Source organism: Mastigoproctus giganteus, chromosome 10 (assembly GCF_048544385.1).
Source record: "Mastigoproctus giganteus isolate SK-2022 chromosome 10, ASM4854438v1, whole genome shotgun sequence".
Classification (NCBI taxonomy): domain Eukaryota; kingdom Metazoa; phylum Arthropoda; class Arachnida; order Uropygi; family Thelyphonidae; genus Mastigoproctus; species Mastigoproctus giganteus.
This window is the reverse complement of record NC_143584.1, coordinates 143,677,100-143,699,481: the sequence shown is the minus strand read 5'-3', so window position 1 is coordinate 143,699,481 and position 22,382 is coordinate 143,677,100. Positions and strand designations below refer to the sequence as shown.

At 37.8% G+C, this 22,382-nt stretch overlaps 1 protein-coding gene across 1 annotated transcript in view; it reads left to right on the top strand.

Moving 5' to 3' along the window:
• LOC150079333 (corticotropin-releasing hormone receptor 1-like) overlaps positions 1–22,013 on the top strand; it is a 249,691-nt gene extending 227,678 nt beyond the window's left edge. The window contains exons 12-13 of the mRNA XM_090382550.1: positions 14,393–14,434; positions 21,536–22,013. Of these exons, the coding sequence (XP_090238676.1) occupies positions 14,393–14,434; positions 21,536–21,814 (321 nt within the window). The 3' untranslated portion in view covers positions 21,815–22,013. The remainder of the gene's footprint in view (positions 1–14,392; positions 14,435–21,535) is intronic.
• The last annotated feature ends 369 nt before the right edge of the window (positions 22,014–22,382 follow it).

Sequence of the window (22,382 nt, the reverse complement as noted above, 5' to 3'; positions counted from 1 at the left end):
AGTTGGCATGCATCAGTTCCTACTTTTGCTGTGAAAAAGGTTGCTTCACAACGAGTGCACTAGTAATGGCATAATTCTTTCACTTTGATAAATGTTTGGCCACTTCGTTAATCGAATCGCAATATGATGATGATGTCTGAAAGGTAGTGTATTAAGGAAACAATAGAGTTCTGGCAGACTTGAACGATCGTATTACAAGGCATGTTGGCAATATTCCCTACGCCACTTTGTACACACCCACTGATAACGTAGTTGATTTCTAGTACATCGTAGACAACGACAGCCATCAACCTGAACAATTAGATCGACAATACATGCGATGGTATCTTTACTGGGCTTTAATTAGTTGCTACATCGTGTTTGCACTGGAAAGCATCATTTTCACCGCGACGTTTAGTGAGACCTTACGAGTACGTATTAAATAGGTCATATATCATGGTGGTAACGTATTTAAAAGTATTATCTATAGTGGTACTCAAAAGCTAACGTTTTCCAACAAAAAAAAAAAAAAAACCAACAACCACTGAATTAATTACGACATAACAGCAATGAGACATTCATTTTAAATTATATTAAATAATGCACATACTGGAGAAATTTTAAAAACAATTGCAGTTAGGCAGCTGAGTTAATGATGGTTGATCCATAACGTAAGGCTAGACAAAAACCACCAGCTTCCGTGATAACCATAATGGCTTGATATCGACTCTTTTTGCTGGAGGCATAAATTCCCATTCTTGACTAAGGCCTGACTCAAGCTGCAGAACATCTCAGGAATGTTCCAATCAGTTGAGTTTATAGCTTGTTGGAGTACTGTTTGCTAGGGAAGAGCTCTGTGAGGACATGAATTATCGTTAATTAAAAGAAAGTTAAATCAATTACTTCTCAAAGGGGTGGCTTAAGGATCAACGATCTAATTGCAATATCTTATAGCCGTGAGAGATACGCATGAGAACACATAGGGATTCGTGTGGTGTGGCAATTGACAATGACTCAGCCCATATTCTTAAAACACTACGTTCAAATGTTTCTCTTGCGGCGAAGTTTACTGGCTGCAATCTGTTTTTACGCCCTCTTCGAATAAAAATGCGTCGATAATCCAGTTGAAAAATTAATTCATCGGTTAAGAGAACCGGAACATTGTTCCTAGGTTTAGTCGACTCACTTTTGGCACTAATTCAGATACTCTTTTTTTTTTGCTTAAGGGGATCATGGAAACAAACATTTGATAATCGTAAATAAAAATCGTAATTTTTTTTTTTTTTGATGGCTTTATACATCCAGTAAGCCCTGAATCAAGTTGCCGTGCTATGAAATCTCTGTGACACCTCGGAGTTAGGGCCCGGTAGCAGTCATCTTGTGGATGTTACAGGAACACGGCCTGAGATATACTTCTTAATACTGTATGCAGCTAGTGACATTCAGTCACCAGACCACTTCGGCTTGACTTTGTCTATTTCCATCTTTTCTATTGCTGACCACCTCAAAGAATCATCCAAAGGGTGTCTGTGACACTTCCACAACACTATCACGAGCGATGAACCTGGAATACATAGATTACGAAATCAGGCGATGTTTATCTGATTACTTAACTTGAATGTTGTAATAGATTGTATGCGACTTTGTTTGCCAGACAGTTGAGGCTGCCGTAGCCTAGTGGTTAGGCGCGTTGTGCATGAGTACGTGCCTTGAGTGACCGGGGTTCAAGCCCGTGACTGCTGAATACAGTGCTGTTTCTTGTATTCAATCTATCTTGCGAACTCCTCTGACCGTTTGGTCGTCCCGGAGTATAAACAGAAAAAATATTTATTTATTTTAATATTGTTTTTTTTTTCCTCCTTAATGACGGAATGTTATTCATGTTTAAATATATATTCACATTTTTGTTCCTTAGCATATGAGCACCAGTGTACTCCTCCTCCATGCCATTTATTATGAAAAATTTTAAACAACTCATCCGCATGAGTTTCGAATTGTGCCGCCGAGGAATAGCATATCGTGTCTGCAAATTACGCATATGGTACGGCCCTTCTGCCTGTTTGTTAAGTGAAAAACCCGCGTCTCAGAGAGAAAGAGAGAGAGCACAACCATAAATAAAATTCTTCCCTACTCGAACGTAATAAAACCAACGCCTTTTGCTCACGGTATGAAAGAATATAGATCTTAGCCACCGTGCTATCCACGAGGTCTTTTCGAGTGATGCGGATTGCTGCTTCTACCTATTACCTATAGGTAGAAGAAAATTTTTTTTTTTTGTAGAGGCGGAATACATTTGAACAAAGATGGTGCAAAGTTTTTGCAAATGTCACTGATGATAACAAGAGTTCAGGAGAATTGTTTTTTTGGGGAGAAGGCACAAAGGTAATAAGATATGTGTTTATCTAATGATATGGGTCAAAGTCACTTGAACATCCCAAACGTTTGTTGCCGCAACAGCCTATATTGGCAAGATGTTCTGAGGGTAGCGACGTTTCATATGAATGGGAAGCTAATAGTAGATAAAGAAGCTTAAATAACTTTAAGGAATGTGTCAAGGTAGTAAAATATACAAGAATTCTTAATTTTTGTATACGGTAATGAATGTCGTCATAAGATAAACTAATTCGAACTCTGATTAGGACAACTAATGCTGACATATTACAGCTAAAGGAAATAGTGTTACACGGAAATAAGGAATGATGAGTTTCCCTATAGTACGCACAACCTATTTAAGCAAGATAGAAAAAAAATATAGAAGGGTAGCGGGGTCATGCTTCTAATCAAAAGCAGCTTCAGCACAACAAAAAGCTTTCGCAGATTTTTATCAACCATACTGAAACCTCACCCTTCCAGTGATCTGTTGTTTCGGTGATATGTTGTTTCGGCTAGCGCATACCAGTTCTGTGTGGGGACGACTGACATGACAGAATTGTGGGCTCGCCACCCCTTTCTATTCGTCCCATTTGTGGGTTGCTGTTCCCCTTGCATTTAGCAGCATTAAAACATAGCTGCCACTTCTCTGACCATCTTTTAAGTCTGTTCACGTCATCCTGAAGGAGCGCTGCTTCGCATTGATCATTAATGACTGCCAATCTTTACGTCATCTGCAAATTTTGACATCACGCCTTCTGTCCCTTCGATGTCATTTATGAAAATGAGAAACAACAATGGTCTAAGAATCGATCCTTGTTTGATCCCATTCCTGACATTACATCAATCTGAAGAATATCCGTTAATCACAACCATCTGCCCTGCAGCCACCCAGCAAGGCATCTTAGAATCTCACCAGTAATCTCAACCTGTTCAAGGTTATGCAGTAACCTCTCGTGAGGGACCAAGTCAAATGCGTTGCTAAAATCGAAATAAACTGTCGAAATTATTCCTGAAATCCAGCATATGGGTAACTGTGTCAAAATAGCCTACTAAGTAAGTCACGCATGATTTACCCTTAACAAAGCCACGTTGTGTGTCCTTCAGAATGCTATATCTATCTTCTATCTAAATCTACCTGGATTGCACTCTTAATCACTGCCTCTAATATTTTCACTACCACTGAAGTCAGACTAACCGATCTGTAGCTACCAACTTCTCTCTTAGAACCGCTTTTATGTATTGGCGATACACTGGCAGTTCTCCAATCCAACGGTGCCCTCATAATTAACCTCATTGGTTCAGCACACTTCCTCGCACTTTTCTTTTATTTCCCCCTTCTTTTTTTCCCTCTCTTTTCTCATCTTTTCCTCTTCTTTTTTTGTTTTAAATACACACCACGAGAACCCTTTTTTAATTTTTTTTTATTATAAATACACCACCGAAACCTTTTCTTATTTTTTTTTCTCCTCTGAAGTGGGCCCCGGAGAAATTTGGCCCACTTTTTGTCAATATCAGGTGGGTCAGAGTCTCGAATTGACATCACGCCTTCATCGAGCACAATTGGAACTGGCCCACCTTCCCATGGTATGGATGAGTGCCCAGAATCATCTCTCCAGGTGATTGATGCTCTGGGTAGCCAAGCGACTAGACACAACAACAGAACACACACATAATACACACAAAGCTGGCCCAGTTGCAGTGATACTGTTCTTCACAGAGATACAAGGCGGAGTTGAACCGACCGTTCTAGGAGCCACCCTTTACTAAAATGCATGTCCTCGCACTCTCTCTCAAAACTACAGGGTAAAAAAAGGTAAAGCAGCCATTATCAACCCACTGTAGGATGGAAGCCTCATCAGTAGTTCATGCTGAGGGAAATGGACCATAATCTGCCACGCTGGTCCAGTGCGGGTTGGCAAATCGACCATATTTAGCAGTCAGGGACTTGAACCCGGGTCTACTCAAGGAACGTGTGCTACTGCATTCCCGCTCCTGACCACTCGGCTACGGAGGTATATGTCATCAACTCCTGGAATCATACTTGCCTATATGCTGAAAATTTTTTTTTTAATAAACAATCATCTGTAATTAACACATCGCTAATTTCATATGGCTCAGCCTCACTTGCACAACCTCTTCTCAGCATGAAGGGGCCTTTTTGTCAGTAAAGACAGATGCAAAGTATTATTCAATTCATCTGAAATATCAGCCGTGTTTTCTAAGACTTTCTCACACCCAGTGACCAAGAGTCCGTTCTGGTTAGCTTTCTTCTTTATTGTATTCACATAGATGAAAAATTCCTTATCCTTATTCTCTGATCTCCTAGTCAATGCTTTCTCATACGCATAGTTGGCCTTCCTGGCCTTATTTGTCGCTCTGTAACTATCCCATCCTATCTTTTTCTGCTCTCTTTGATCAGCCAGCTCCGCATTCATCCATTTCGGCATACTCCTCCTACAATATTTTATTAAAGGTATGTATGCTTTCATGGCTTCTGTAATTTTTATTAATTATTATTATTAATATCAATTTATTTCCGAAGAACTGTCCTTTTACAGCTATGCAGCTAGAGGACATGAGTTATATACAGAGAAAAAAACATAAAATACAGACATATGCATTGCATACAGAGCCAGATACAATATACGGCCTTAAACAGCCACTGGTGAAGATACAAAAACATAAAGTTATAAGAAATACAAAAACATAAAGTTACAACAAGTACAAAAACATAAAGTTACAACAAATAAAAGTGCATCCGGATACATCGAAGCGTGGATATTGCGGTATCACAGAGAGTCCACCTAGAGCTTGACTAAGGCATACATGTCTGCAAGAATGGAAGATCTGTAGGTTCTGTCCTTGCAAAGTTTCTCAGCGTCTATGGCTAATCTGTTAAATATTTGGAAGGAGTTGTGTGGAAACATGTTGTCCAAGGAGGACATGCTACGCAGCTTAGACCTGTATGGGGAGGTGTTGGACTGGCATCTTCTACTGTCGGACGGTCTGGCGATGATATCCCAAATATCGGGTGACTTCAGTTTTCCGGATAGAAGCTGAGAGAGGGTAAGAAGGTTCCTAGAGATGATGTGATACCTCCAAGGAAGCGTATTAAGATTGGTGACCAGAACAGATTTTGAGATTGTAGGTGTTAGCCCAGCAACCCTATTTAGCCATTTCAAGATCCAGAATTCCAGGGAGAGGAACCTGGCTTGGTATGATGAGGGTGCTGAGGACCATATAGTCGAGGCATATAATGGAATTGGGAAAATACAACGAAGAATGTATTTGATGATAAGGTCCGGGTTATGGAAGTTGGAGATCTCTTGTTTTACTGCCCATAAAGCCGAATATGTTTTCGTTCGAGTGGCATTAAAGTGAGGCAAGAAGGTGAGGTCTTTGTCCCAGATGATACCCAAATCTTTATGTTGGGTGACTTTTTTAACTGGAGAATTCGCAATAATGATGTCCACCTCGTTGGTATTTTTCTTCTTGGTGATAGAGAGTTGTGCAGTTTTCTCTTTATTAATGGAGAGCCCAATCGCATGAAGGTAGTTTTCCAGTTCATGTAGCTGTCGGTTGGAGCTCACAGTAATAGACTGGAGAGACTGAGGGCATTTTGTGATGACGAAGAACTTAATATCATCTGCGTAGGTGGTAAAATTAGTACGGTTTGATAGGAAGGGTTCTAAAGATGCGGCGAAGAGGGCGGCAGAGAGAACGCCCCCTTGGGGGAGCCCTCTGGAGCAGAGAATGTGGTGATTATGGTTTTGATTTCTGATCCATAGGATCCTGGACTGAAGGAGTTTCCTAAGGAGAACTAAGATGTTGCCAGAGATTTTGAAAAATTTTGGTGTAAAAGTGTTCAGTAATTCAAATATATTCGGCAATCCGCCAAATTCACAGATGCCATATAGCGCCTTAAACTCAAAACCCCCTCTTCTCAAGTTAAAACTCATGCCCTTGCTTTTAATTACTGCAACATCTTTCTTCATCTTCCAACTGACAATTGCATGATCACTTCCGTACAGATGTTACTGTACCTTAAGCCTTGCGATGTCATCTGAATCGTTTGTAACGATGAGATCAAGAATATTCTTATCCCTAGTACTTTAACATGCTGGCACAAATAATCATGTAGTTTATTTAAATTTTTTCCCTGTGGTAAGTTTCCCTCCCATTTATTCCGATCAGTCTGGGGCAGACTAAAGTCACCCATAATAAGACATTCATGCTTGCTTGCCCGTTCCATCTCCATGTAAAGATTCTCGTTATATTCTTCACAATCTTCTGGCCTGTAGAGTACTCCCACTCTCATTGTCTCTTTGCTTCCAAATAATTTATACCACACAGATTCTATGCTGGTAGACGTAATTTAAAACTCATCAAAGGCTCTTTTTGCACTCCGGTTGCTTTTGATAAGAATCATGACCCCTCCACCCGTTCTATTTTTCCTAAAAATATTATACATACCTTGGTGGAACTCATCAACCCCCAATTTCCGAGTGGCATCACGTTTCTGTTAGCCCTATTATATCAGCATTAGTTGTCCTAACCAGGAGTTCAAATTCAGCCATTTTATTTACAGCACTCCTGGCATTAATCTAGACACGGTTGAAACTAAGTAATCTTCTATAGTAGTTTACTACCTCGACGTACCCCCTTGAAGTTATTTAGATTTGTATCCTAGGCTTTATATTCTCTCTCATTTGAAACCTTGCTACCCTCAGAACATCGGCTGTTGTTGCAACAAACAAGAATTCATGAGGTGAATGTAAGCATTACTTTGATCCATATCATCCGATAGACGCAGATCTAATTGTCTGTACATTTCGTGTGTTCTGTGGTAGATTTGCCTGCTTGCTGGACAAAAAAACTGAGTTTCCGGAGGGAAAAACCATGCTACCTCCGCCTGAGATAAACTAACTCAGCCACGTTATGAAAAAGCCTATAAAAATTCCTCGCGCCATCGACGGGATTCGAACTTGGGTCTTTTCCACCTGGTGTGGCGAAGACTGATTCTACCAACTGTGCTACACACAAGAGCAAGGCCTCTTCAGTCCTGGCTCTAGTAAGCTTACTACAGCTACAAAGGAGGAAGTATGGTTCCTTGTAAGTTATTCTTGGTTTTCAGTCTGCAGATCAGTCGAACATACTTGTACATATATAATACGCAATAAACTATATGAAGTAGTGCACTACTTCATATGGTTTATATGTAAAATTACCTAAGGCAATTATTTTGTATGAAGCATGGGACTACGCTTAAGATTCACTATTAAAAGGGTCAGTGCCTTTGCACCATGTTTTGTTCGTAGTGAACTGTCCAAGTCGATAATTGGCAGCGTTTTAATTGTATCTCATATTGTGGATACCTTCACGAGTGGCCGAGGTAGTAGTAGTAGTAGTAGTAAAACTCCACATGGGGTTTTGTACTGCTTTGAATAAGAAACCTTCACCGGTGGAGAAGATTAATGTTACTTATTCTCGGCGGATACCACCACCCAGACAGCACCGTTTCGAAGCTTGTTGGCTTACTTATCGGATATCAGATATTCCTGATGGTGTGTAATAGTATAAACTAAGGCAATTATTTTGCTTGAGGCATGGGGCTACGCTTATGATTCACTATTGAACGGATTAGTGCCTTTGCACAATGTTTTGTTCGTAGTCATCTGTCCAAGTCGATAAATCTCTCATATTGTGGACTTATACTTCATAACTGGATTGTCATTATTGCAACAACAGGATACCTGCCCACCCACCGATGAGTAAGCCAACAAGCTTCGAACGGTGCCGTCTGGGTGGTGTTATCCGCCGGGAATAAGTAACAATAATCTTTTCCACCGGTGAAGCGTTACTTATCCAAAGCAGTGCAATACCTTGGCCACTCGTTGTGAAGGTATCCACAATATGAGATACAATTAAAACGATGCCAATTATCGACTTGGACAGTTCACTACGAACAAAACATGGTGCGAAGGCACTGACTCGTTCAATAATAAAAAATTTAAGAATTAACCAAACTGTGCTGGGAAATCCTGGACTTGTAATGGGAGGAGAACTGTTTTGAAATCTACTGTCTGCTGGATATTTTGAAGAACTGTTATACTCTACTGCCTAACCTGTTATTTTGGATATATTTGAAAGTGTATACCTGTCCTCTCTGACTCTCACATAGCCGTTTTCTTATTCAGAGCCACTGATTGGGAAGAGCGGATACTGAATGCTTCTTTGTGTTGTTTTCTGTGCAATTAGATAAAGTTTCTTGATAAGATATATACATTAACGAAATCAATGTGTTGGACATGGACTCACTTTTGTTACCTCGCAGAATAATAGGCATTTTTAGTCCATGCTTGATCATCTTTTCTTTCTTCCAGCGCCAATACGTTTAACTGAAGAAAGATTTTTGGCATTCGCACGTGATTACTGGACTTTTAGTTTCTTCTGAAGACAATTCTTACAGTGATCTGACCAGTTCGCATAATTTCTTCTGCTTTGATAAAATGTGGCAATAACTATCTTTCACTGTTCTGTTGACTCACAAAATGTATGGAATTATGCTTTGCACGTCATTAAGAATGTGGTTTTGATTTTTGATTTGGTAGTTGTTGGCGCATCGGCTTCTGTGGCCATATTGCACCTCCCAAGGTTTTTGCAGTACTTTGATCCAAGCCCGAGGCGGGAATCGAACCCGCGACCTTTGGGTTGCCGGGCAGGTACTTTACCCACTCGGCTAGCCCGGTCGGCTTAAGAATGTGGAGGAAAGACATTAGGAGCGATTGCTGCATTACCGAAGGCTATGAAATTTTATGATATTTTGTTTATGAAACAGGCAAAGTTCATAAGCAAACTTCCTCTTTCAGAATGGATATCCACCGAACGTGATTGTCTGTTTGAAGTTTTAACCGTTGTAGACTATGGGAAGGCCCATGGCAGCGTTGAGTCGTTAATAGCACAGTTTTTTTTTTCCGTGTGACGATGTGTTTATGTAAATTGTTGTATAGACAGTGTTGTGTGCTGTTCACAGTAGTTTTGATTCTCAAGTTCTGTGGCAAAGGGAAAATAAATATTTTAGACAAAAAATAATATATCAGACGGTACAGAACAAAGCGGCCTGAATGAATCCCCCAATTAAACAGGTCTCCACAATGAGAAGCAATCCGAAGGCATTTGTAAATGCCTTCGAATTGCTTCTCAAGAAACACTATCTATACATTAAAAAAGTTTTCCTCCTAGTAGAACATTAAAATTATAATAGACTTCTCATAGGTATGGTTTCAATTTTTGGCAAAACCGTTGCCCTACAACTGCTAGTTGTAGGCCCAGCAAGAACTGCGGAAATAACAAACTTGTTCGAGGCCACAATATTTAAAATTTACAGTATAAGAAATGATCGAAAGACTCTTGTAAAGAGTAATGACCGCGGCAAAAAAAAGAGGATATTACAGCAGACGAATCAAAGAGCGTTGAACAGATTGAACTGATTTGCATTTACTCCTCAAGAAGGTGAGAAGTGGATGTGGTTTTCAATGAGGTTCATATCTAGTTACTGTGGAGGAAGATGATCAAATCGCCGTCACCTACTCACTAACCGAACTAGCACGACGAATAATTTTGGCAGCCTTTTAGACGTTAATGTACTCGATGCATACCAAAAGAACATTCCACACAATTATTATTCCACCTGCAGCATGTACAGTAAGGGCAACACATGATAGACTCATCGCCTCATGTGGCTGTCACGCTCCAGCCCTGCTGTCTGAAGAGTGTAAGTGGGACGGCCTTTTTCCAATCTTCTACAATCCAATACCTTGGAATCTGTTTCGGATTTCTGGAGGAAGCGAGTGGTTTATCGACAGGGACCGATGACTTGATACTACTAACAGAACGCATTAGAACATGGTATATGATTGAGCAGTCCAGTATCCTTATCGCGGATATTGCAAGAGAACTATAACAGTTATGATTAAAGAGGCTTGTGCGCTCTGGATTCATTATTAATATCGAATTACTGTGGACACAGAGCGAAACGGAGGCAGAATAAATTATGACAAGTTTAATAATAGGAAAAACACATACCGGTACATATATTAGATCAGATACTTACAAAAAGCTTTCGGTTATTTTTGTTAACCTTCCTCAGTCAAACTGACAGTTAAAGAGTGGAACATGAGTTAGCAAAGTTCTTGCCACTGCACGAACCTTGCTAACTCGTGCCTGGACCCACTCTAGTTCTGTAGATGAAAGGCACGCCAAAATTGCTAAAGTCAAGGCGGATCTTGCGAGGTGTGGCTATCCCACCAAACTCTTGACAGGTGTGACCTACAGACACATGGCCACGTAGCGACCAACAAAAACATCCAAGGTAATGACTCAACCGCGAGCGCCTTTATCCCATACTACCAAACCTATCAAAACAGGTTTCTAGGGTCCTAAATCACATGGGATAAAATGCGTACAACTCTCAGGCAGAAAGTTAAGATCCCTCGTCTCTAAAGTGAAAACACCGGTTCCCACCTTACTACAAAGTGGTCTGGTCTACCGCATCTCTTGCCGTGACTGCACTAACTGCTACATTGGGGAAACTGGGAGACAGCTCGGAAAACGTCTTTCGGAACACAAAAGAGCAATCCGCTTAGTGGATGTAGAACACTCGGTGCCGACCGGGCTAGCCGAGTGGGTAAAGTACCTGCTCGGCAACCCAAATGTCGCGGGTTCGATTCCCGCCTCGGGCTTGGATCAAAGTACTGCAAAAACCTTGGGAGGTGCAATATGGCCACAGAAGCCGATGCGCCAACAACTACCAAATCAAAAAAAAAAAAAAAAAAAAGAACACTCGGTCATTGCCGAACACGACATTAACCCACACCGCGTTGTCGTGATTGTGGATAGGTCCCGCCACTATCGACTACGCGCCTGGTTGGAGTCGTTGAACATCACATGCTCCAATACCTCGGTCAACAGGAGCAGTGGATGTCGTGTCCACCCTATAATCGAAACAACCATTTTGATTAATGACAAACGCTGGCAACGTCCACATACATCACAGCCACAGGCTGAAACATCCAACTATTAATCCCGCAGTTCATGAACATGATTGGCAGTACACTCCCTCATGTTCCACTCTTAACTGCCAGTTTGACTGAGGAAGGTTAACAAAAATAACCGAAAGCTTTTTGTATGCATCTAATCTAATATATGTATGTGTTTTTCCTATTATTAAACTTGTCATAATTTATTCTGTCTCCGTTTCGCTGTGTCCACAGTAATTCGATATTAACCATAACAGTTAATGGCTTAGAATTATACTAGATACCTTTGGCCACCAATAAATTCATTCTACCTCGAATTTAGATTGTAATTCACCTACGTGGAAGTCCCACAGCATATTGTTTAGTGTTTATTACACGGTTCAGTTTCTAATATTTGGTCGGCCATTGCATGTTTGTATTTATATTATTACAGGTATGTGACAATTACCGTTATAACACATTTCTGACTTTTACTTCATCGCCTTCCCACCCACGATCATATTTACCGATTAACCGTTGCAATGCACCATCTACTGAACACATGAATGACATTTATTGTTCTCCAATTTTGATAATATTCCATAAGTAATCCTGCTTGGCCTTCTAAATGTCTGAAATGCACACCAGACTAGTGACAGTAAACTTAACAAGGTTACAAAATTATTAACTCATCGCTAAATGCATTTTATGCGACACAGCCAATGCCCATTATTGTCTAGGTGCGCGAAAAACTACCTATTTAATAAAATAAACATTGATACCACCGAACGAGTTTTCTGTGGTGTTTCTAAAATCCTGTCTATAGTATAAAAATGCTTTGCGAAGAGGTAACGTGTTTCAGACAAAATCTAAGAAGCCTAGGCGTATATCTGATATTTTTATTTATCCAAAGACGACACACTTTTCATCGTGTGCAAAACCCTTCAATATCTCGTATTTCCGGACGGTGTTCTTAATGATTAGATGCTCAGACTTTGGAAATACGCCAATTAGTGTCAAGGAATCAATTTTCTCAAATATCCTGTTATCTTTTGCTGGCGTCATCGCTGATTATTTTTTCACTAAAGCTTTTCATGAAGTGCATTTCATTACCACGTTAAACTTAATTACCCTGAGTGAGTGGATGATTAGAAAGCTTAATTTGACATTCACCTGCAGTGCGTTGCTTTTAATCGGAGAACAAAAACTTAATCGCTTTAATTTGAATTTAAATACTCCTTTATTGTGGTGCTGTTAATCATTGCGCCGATGATAAAGTTAGCTCTTCACTTAAACTTTTGACAAAGAATTCCTTCGCCTTTAGCTTCTTCTCCCTTCTAATGAACTCATAGCACGCATGTAAACTAATTATTGCTTTGTCAACCATTCGCATAGCTTCCAATAAGTTGATTCGAATTTCCCGGCCACCATTAATCATTCAGACATTTATAATTAAACCTTATTTAAGGATAATTTCTTTATTTTACATTTACCACTAGTGATGCATCTTTGTCGAGTAGGAAGGTCTACGGTCCAGTTTCTCAAACTAATCCCGGAGCAACTCCGAAATCTGTTATTAACTAGATGGAAACGCCTAGATGGAAATGATGGGATAGTAAGAAACAATGTTTGAATTTATAGTTTGCCACAAAACAAAGTGATGAAAAATTATTTTTCTTAGTTTTTCTGTATATTCTATCTGATAATAACGATCAATTAATGTCGATTGCGAAAAAACAGGCTCGCTTTTTATTCAAAAATAAAATAAATTATTAAATATTTAAGGATCGTAGGAAATTTTTTTAATAAAAAAAAATGGGATCATTATGTCACTAAACTGAACCTTACCGGACTGTGGTTCGAAGACGACAATATTTTTTTTTCTAGGAGCTTTCTCCTATAACCGAATTAATCTGTCACAGTAAAACTTGCAAGATATTTTCATCTTTCACTTTACTAAAATAAATTATTTGCATCATAGCCGGAGTTTAGCGTTAGGGCCTTTGTTTTCCCTGTGCCCAGTGAAAACAAAGGATGTGTGACCATTCGTCCATTGATATATCCTTGTCATATTTTGGTATGACTGAGGATGGGAGCTAGTCAGTTGTGTTTATAGAGTATTAGAGAATAGATTTAAATTTAGATCACCGTCGTATTAGTCAAAAAAAACTTTCGCTTGTACCAAGTAACATTAACATGCACGCTTTTCTCAAATGATAGAAGTTAAAAATACTCAATTTTTTTGTCCGTTATTTTTCCTGTCGTCCTTAAACATAGGCTTCAGGATAACCCGTGAAGACTATATTTCATTTGTTAAAATACATGATTTTAATGAAAAATGCACTTAACACCGTTATTGATTTCCTCGAACGAAAAGTGAAGTTCAGGCAATTCGAGTGTATATGTACATCTCAAAACAATGAAAAACATTTGAATTTAAAATACGCTTGGGCTAGTGACGCGTTAGATATCATTCCGTGTCATCTTTTTCTGAGAAATTTGCGAACTTCGCTCAACACGAACTCGCTGTCAGTCATAAAGCATTCTAAGAATCTTGAAAGAGCGTGGTTACTAAATGTTCCCTGTAGCGAAACCAAATCATCGCACGACACTGAGTAATGAGATTTTGACAGACGGTAAGATGTCGGAGGACAGCATCACAAAAATCATACTTGTTTATACTTAATATTTCCATTACTGAATCGAAACTGACAGATAGTTAATGTGGTGAATCCTTCAAGTTTAGCTGCGAGGGAAAATGAAATTTGCTTCATTATAAACATTCCAGAAAGTTGTTGACGGGTGTATGATACCGCAAACTACTAGAATTAACCCATTTAGAGTGCACAACAAAACCCGGAAAAGTAAACAGTCAATACAATTGAGGCACTCTTAATTTGGACGAGCAATTCCAGGCGTCAGAGGAATAGTAGTATATGAATATAGATTATGCTTATGTTTTTCTTCTTATATTCACCAAATATATTTGATTTTAATTTCTTCTTTTTTTTTTTTTTTTTAAGGGGGTCTTCGTTGCTCTTCTATACTGTTTTTTCAATTCAGAGGTAAGAAAAGCTCAGTATATTTATAAGTTTATCAGTTGCTTAATTTTTGTAAGGAAACCAAACCATTTCGATATATATTTATATTATTATTTATTTATTTATTTATTTTTTTGGTTTGGAATAAGTGGACCCAGCATATATATGAAAAATCCTGTTTATATACCGGAGGAAGAAGTTTGGAGATCTTATTCTTATTACACTGCGTATTGAAGATGCTTTGAGTGCCATATTACACAATATGAACAAAATCTACCTGGAATACAAGGTGAACGAAAAAAAAAAAAAAAACCCTGATATAAAAAAGCCAATATGAGATATGACTTTTTCGCATTTATTAAGAGCAGCTATGGGTACACTTAAAACTCAAAACAAGTTTTCCATGCAGAGATGACACTGTTTTGAGGGTGCCACTCCCATGACTACTGAAGTGTTCTCGCGAAAATCTTTGAGAATTTAGGGAACGAATCCGAAACATTTCAGTTTTAAGTTGGCATAGGTATGAATCGGGCAAACACGGGCCAGAGTTGTTGATAGGATATCGAAAAGTAACTGCTCCCGAGACCAAACAGCCAGGAAAGTTCTTCCGTGATCGTCAGGTTTTTGTACCCATCTTACAGTATAATCTGCCACACTTTCTAAGTCGCCTTGGAAATGTTCTGTAATCTGTAACGCTGTTTGACACCACCAGTTATGTAGTGGAGATCTATCCTCCCAAAGGCTGAAATATTTTGGTTCTGAAATATTTAGACTTGGGGAAGTTGCATACTATACTGAAACGTTCCCTGTTATTTATCGTTTTTCTTTGATAATTGACATTTACTGTTATATTCAAGAGATTGTAGAATCTTTCCAACACCCTGACCATAATGGCATTTGTTGCCGAAACTTCACCTGTTTGGTATCTTGTCATTCTAATTCGCCTGTGAAAAGACATTAAATTAAATTAAACTTCGCGCAACACGAACGAATGATCCGATGGCGTCTATCAGACCCCAGCAGTTGCTTCTTTGCTTGGTAATTTTAACATTGTTAACCATGTAGTGCATCTGGGTATTCTCCTTAGTACTGAAGCTTTAGCTATCAGTGTACTTTACAGTTTTGAATTTCATTTTGCAGTTTTGAATTTTATATAAAGCTCCCCAGCTTTTAAATGTTAGTGTTTTTGAGGCTTTTTTTGGAGGTTAGGGTACTTTTTAATTTTTCAATAACATAATAAACGATTAACATAATAACGACCACCAATCCTTTTTCAGCTGCCCCATCTAACTACAAAGACAATTTTGAAAGTGATGCGGAAGGTGCATGGAAACAGTATTTCGATGGAGAGATTTTTCTATATATTGCGGACAATACAAATGTGAAAATAGAAGAAATGTAGCCGACCCGGCTAGCCAGGTTGGTAAAGTGTCTGTCTGGCAACCCAAAGGTCGCGGGTTCGAATCCCGCCTCGGGCTTGGATCAAAGTACTGCAAAAACCTTGGGAGGTGCATTATGGCCCCAGAAGCCAATGCGCCAACAACTACCAAAAAAAAAAAAAAAAAAAAAAGAAGAAATGTAAAGCTTATATACAAGGCATTTTATCCTTCCTATACAAAAGGAATTGAGATAACTGAAATGAACGCAGTTATAAGTTTGCTACACTTTTCAGGAATCATAAGGAAGAGATCACTAATCTGTTTCAGATGGCACAGGAAGAGGTTTTTTTTTTTTTGTGTGTGTGTTATGGAATTTTGGTGCTCGGATTTTACTCTGCTTCATTGAGTTTTTAGAAAAATTTCTCACAGGAATTCAAACCTCGTCGAAATCAAGTAATTTGATCAATTTAATGTGTTGTTTTTTTTTTTTATTAAATTTTCATCATTCCAAACATTACAGCGTGTATTTATTGCAATAGTCAACAAAGATTTGATTGTTGTGATCACCAAATGAAATTCATAAATAAGTTTTCAACATTTTTCTGATATTTGCCTTGCACGTGGCATAATTATTGTATGTACGTATGTATATATACTCTTTAGGTGTGACAGGCAAAAGAGCATCTAAATGCCATATTTTCTCTATTGCGCAGTTAAGTTAGTTGTCTTGGGTATACCTTAATTTTTTTATTATTTTTTATTTTTTTATTTATTGAGGCATGCCTGTACCTGTACCTATATTCTTGTTGAAGAAAACAATTCCTGAGAACAACTCATCTGGGGATAATTAGTTACTTTCCAGAGTGGGCGGCTGATTAATATTTCACAAGAACGTTTACAAATTAGTATCTTAATCAAATTTGGTTTCTTTCTTGCGCCTTTTTTATTAAACGGGCCGCCATGGAAGATGCACTCTGTTTGTAAATGTTGAGCTTTTCGTCAAATATTTTTTCTATCTTCCCGATCAATTACCTTTTCAAGATAAAAAAAAAAAATCGGTACAATTGGAATTTTGTATTCCGTTCCGTTTATTTAAACACGACATACATAATTCGAAAAAAAAAGGTTCTTGACACTTAAATTTCCTCTTCTTTTTTTAATTTAATTCCAAACAAATATTGCTTCACCACCTTCAAGGAAATGAGAAACTTAATACATGGTTTGAATGTCCGGAAATCGTAAAATTTGAAACGAGCTCCCCAAGTTTAATTTAAGGCCAAAAGCGAAAGAAAAATACTTCAGGTCGAGAAATGCAATTCTGTTCCAGGAGATTCAGTCGAAATAGCGAAGGTTGTCAAGCTTAGGAGACGTTGATACAATAGCTTCCTTAGTCTCAACGCTCAAGTAATGATAACCGTCAGTAATATATAATTTTAGACTTGCACAGATAGTACCAATTACATTAAGTTCTGGATATAGTAACACACAAAAAATTATTTCATGGCACTTTCGATTATTATCAGTTTATTAAAGCATTTAGTTTACACTTAGTCATAATGTAGGTAAAGGAAGGCTTATATCGATCAACATATAAACTTGTATGTTTCTATATATATATATTTAAGATACACATATATCTGTAGGAATAGCAGAGGAAATTTAAGAGTCAAGATATTTATGATATTTTTTTTCATAATAATAGTATTACATTTACAAAAATGTGTCTTGGTTCACATCCTCTTTTTCTTTTTTTTCTTTTTTGATAAGACTGAGCATTATTTCTTGTAATGCTCCATTAGCATGGTTTTGCCTGAACAGACTTATTGTCACTCATGGCACACACACACAGTTATTGGATTCAGTTTGATTTCCAGTATTTGGAATTATGTCATGTTTCATCAAGTCATATTTTATTGATGCAGATTTTCAAAAGCCATTTATGTTATGAATAAATCTTTCATTAGCGATCGCCAGACAATAGAAGTTGTCTCCTTTCTTGTCTCTGTATTTTTAGTAGTTACTCGATTATGTTTCTTTCAAATATGTCATTGATATATATTTCCTAGTATTTATTTCCTCTAGTATAACTACTGAATTCGGTTCCAGGCTATGAAATAAAGGCGAAGAATTTTGAGTTCTTGGAAACATAATTTTATTGAAAATATTGGAGTTTTTTTCGAGTTAATTAACATATTAAATTCTGTTCAGTAAATAGTTTAAATGTCCTTGTCACGTTTCATAACTTATTTTTAAATTTCATTAAATAGTTACTTGAAATTTTGAGATTTTGTAAGTTGCGACTTGATATTCATGAAACTTTTGTATCGGTGATTTGTAGTGTAGTTTAGGGTTTTAATTATGGTAAATAACTAGCTCGTAGGTTCTAATTACGTAGGTTGGCGTACATATATATTTTTTTTAGATAATATAAGATGGATCAGAAACTGTTCGCCTTGGGGTGGGGGGGATAACAGACTAATAGACTAACTATAGCCGCAGTCAGAGATGAAAATGATCCTTGCACTGCTTCTCTTAGAATATACAGCAACCTGGAAAGCAAGGTGTCGGGGATTTCAAGTGCCCGCTGTGGGTTATCAAGGAAGAAATAAATATATCAGCTGTGTTAGGATAACTAAGAGTAAGAATAGGTGCATGTACACTAATTCTAGGAGCATTGTAAATAAATTTGAATTTTAAGTACTGATTAAATCATCAAATGGAGACAGTGTCACTCAGACCTAAGGGATCCAGAGTTTGAACGTGGGAAATACAACGTGTACAGAAAGGATACACAGGGTAGGAATAGAAGCGTTTACGCTCTTAGTTAAGAAGCATATTAAATCTAAGGCAGTGCATCCGGTCGACATGCGTAGCCAGCGTAATGTATCGGTCGATATGGGCGGCCAGTGCAATTTTAAGTCAGTTTGGTGTGATCTACTGGAAAAACGAAAATGAGACGGAGTGTGTTATAGGTTAAATAACTGTGATGAGTATACTAAACTGCTATACAGGGAAATAGCAAATCAGAATATCTTATAACTGGGAATTTTAACTTTCCAGGTATTGATTAAAACTTGTGGATTGGTCACTCATACATTAGCATGACGTTTGTGGATTTATTGGATGACTGTTTTCTATAGCAGCATGTTAGGGAGGCAACAAGAGGAAGCGATATTCTTGATCTGATTATCAGCAGCGATTCTTCGTGCATTAAGAATCTGCAGGTAAAAGACTCACGGGATGGCAATAATCAGTGTAATGATGTGGAATTTACTTAAACACAACTACTGGCGAGGACAAAGGGAAAAAAAGGCTTTTGCTTTCGTAAGGAAGCTGGTCTCATTCAATTGACAAACTGATGATGTTACGAATAGCAAATTCTAAACCGAAAGCATTTAGGAAGAGCTCTTTGAAGCTACTACCAGACCTGTTAGCTTAACATCTGTTCCAGGGAAAATAATGGAATCGGTTGTTGTTGTTATTTGGTTTTTAGGAGCATTAGCAACTAAGGCCATATTGCTCCGTGATTATGGCGGTGGTCATTCCCTGACCTTTCCGCATCCTCCGTATTTGGTGGTGACGGGCTCGAACCCCTGTCTGATTAAGAAGCGTGTGCTACGCACTGCTGCTCCTGCCCACCTGGCTACGAAGGCGCCATGGAATCGGTGATTAAAGAAGTAATGCAAGACCGTCTCGACATGAGTGCAATTATACTTTAGTCACAGCATGCATTTGTTAAGGGGAAATCTTGTGTGGTCAATCTGATGAGTCTTATTAGATACTATGATGCAATAAGAGAGGAGCTGGATGCAGGAAATAATTTTGATATCTTATACTTGGATTTATTTTGTCTGATGCTTTATAAGCTTGCATCACACGCCATTGCTAATAGTACTGTTGTTCCTGAATGATGCCTATCAGAGAAGTCTTGGGCCTAGTTTATGCTTACTTCCCTAGAAGGAAGGCGGACACTAAAACAGTATTTTAAGTATTGTTTTATGATGTTGTCAGTAGATGGCGCATCAATCTATCTAGTAAAGAGTCTTGCTGGTATTAATATTAGTAGCCACAACCAGTAGTTTCTAAGATTGTGGATTGGTGACTGGCACACTAGCAAGACTGTTGTGGGTTTATTAGATAAATGTTTTCTACAGCAACATGTTGGAGAGGCAACCAGAGGAAGTAATATCTGATTCTCTTGATCTGATTATCAGCAGCGAAATGGAATAAAAATTGTAGAAGTTAAACTTAAGAATGAAATCCAGTGTTTCTTCAAACTTTAATCTTATTTACATTAAAACTAAATATCCAGTCTTAATACTTACTATCTTTAACTTAATACTCCCTTTCCATCACCCTTCCTGGATTTATTTTAGCTAAATGTATCTATTATATTTGTAAGATCTACTCTTACAGTTTGCTTATTTGCTTTGTAGCAGAAATGGGGTAATTTATGGGAGGGGGGGATGGAAGGCTTAATTTCGAATCTCGTCAATGACGCCAGGAAGTTTTGTGAACTTTTTTAAACATCATAGGTGAGTCTCAAGCGAGGATTACTTGGTTTTTCGACAGAAGAATACAGGTAATTCACAGACACAGAACTACGGTTTTAATTAGTAAGGCTAAATGTGCAAGCAAGCGGACTTTTTTTAGCCAAAACAAAAATAAATTAATAAAATAAAACAAAATAGAATATTTATACTATTTACATTCGGACAAGGTTGCCCATCTTATTCTGTTTTGAATTTATTCACTCTCATTGCCTGTGGCCACGTTCGGAGACAACTTATTCCAGTGTTCGATAACCCGCTGCTGGTAAGTGATCTTCATGAGATCCAATCTTTTATTATTCCCTGATATTTTATATTTATGCCTCCCGGTTCTTGTTTCACCTTCCTCAATCAATTCACCCAATCTTTGCATCTCCTATAAACCTCAATCAGATCCCCTCTCTTGTATTCACGTATGAGAATTCTTGATTCCTCTTCTTAGCTTTGCTAATGTTTTCTACCCTTATTCAGGATCATCACAAAGAAACTCAAGTGTATTATTAGAAATGATATTAAGAAATAGTACAATGAATATAACAAGGAAAGATGAGTGTATGGAAAATGGTAATTGAATTGTAATATCATGGAAAATTTCATATCAGATGGAATCGCAACAAATTTTTATTTATTATTATTTACATAATTACCTACCTATTCTCCCTGATGATATTACAATTCAATTACCGTTCAATAGCCTACTACTCTTTCTCTAAAGATTGACTTCATGTCAATTTTTAGAGGAAAGAGTAGTGGGGCTATTGAAACTACTAGTCTTCTGAAAGTTGAGTATATTTATGGAAGAATTATATAAATAATTGATGAAACGAAGGAAGAATACATAAGTTACATTTGGCACTCCGTTTTATTATTTCTAAGCCTGATTTTACACAAGTGGCTTTGTTGCATCATTTATTAATATGGATACTAAAAAGTTGTTATTTATATTGAACGACGGACATTCCTTTATAAAGAAAGAAAATCATGAGATAGAAAGGAAAAGGGCTTCGGTGATTTTAGTGTAGTCTCCGGATAGCTATTTTGATTGTCGTATTGCATATCATGATTTACTTAAGTTTTGAAAATGTCACTGAAAATCAGTTAGTCGTACTAAAAATGAAATGCACAAACAAGAATTATTACATTAATTTCTTTATAAATACATCGACAATAATTGCTCTTTTATTATTCTACCTTAGGTTCAGACCGTTCTTAAGGCATCTTATGCACGTTACTACCTCCGAAGGCATCCTGCTAGTTCTTATCGTCACCAGTTCAGCGTTTCTGGAACGACAACGGTAACTTCTTATGTATCGAAAGGGAATTCCCAAGAGCTCGAGCAGCTAAAGGCAAACGGCTGCGAGGCATTATCTCCTCTCAATACAGTAGAAGAGAACCGTGTGGATGAAGCAGAGGAAGCTAACAAATCATTGCTTGTTGATATAACTCTTAACAACTGCGCAGAATCAGAACTTTAGTATTTTGTAAGTGGGCAGATGCATTAACAACACCAAACACTTTAGTTTGACTTCTCAAGCACGCTGATCATCACAGCTAATTTAAATGAGCGGAAGATGCGCGAATTCATATAGTTAAACAATAGTCACTGATAAAAGATAACATCCTGCAGCATTTATATTTCAGACATCATCATCAGTATTTTAGTGCAGTCCTTGATCTCGTTAGTGCAATTATATGTAAAATATGTCCGTGTTAATAAATGTGGTAAATGAGAACATCAAATAGGTTTTCTTTAACAATACGTTTTTTTTCCCTCTTTACCCCTGAAGTACGAAAACTATTTATAGTAGAAAAATGACTTCATAGCATCAGTTAGCATGATAAGAATCAAAATGGCTTGTCAGCGCAATGGTAGCATTAGCATTAATAGTAGCAAAAAAAAAAAAAAAAAAAAAAAGTACTGCAGTACACGCGTTTGAGTTGACAAGTGGCTGGAGCCTACGTGACTGCCAAATACGGTAATGGTCTTATATTTATCTTGTAAACTCCTGCGACTTTTTGTGGCCATTCCTGTGCATAAACAGT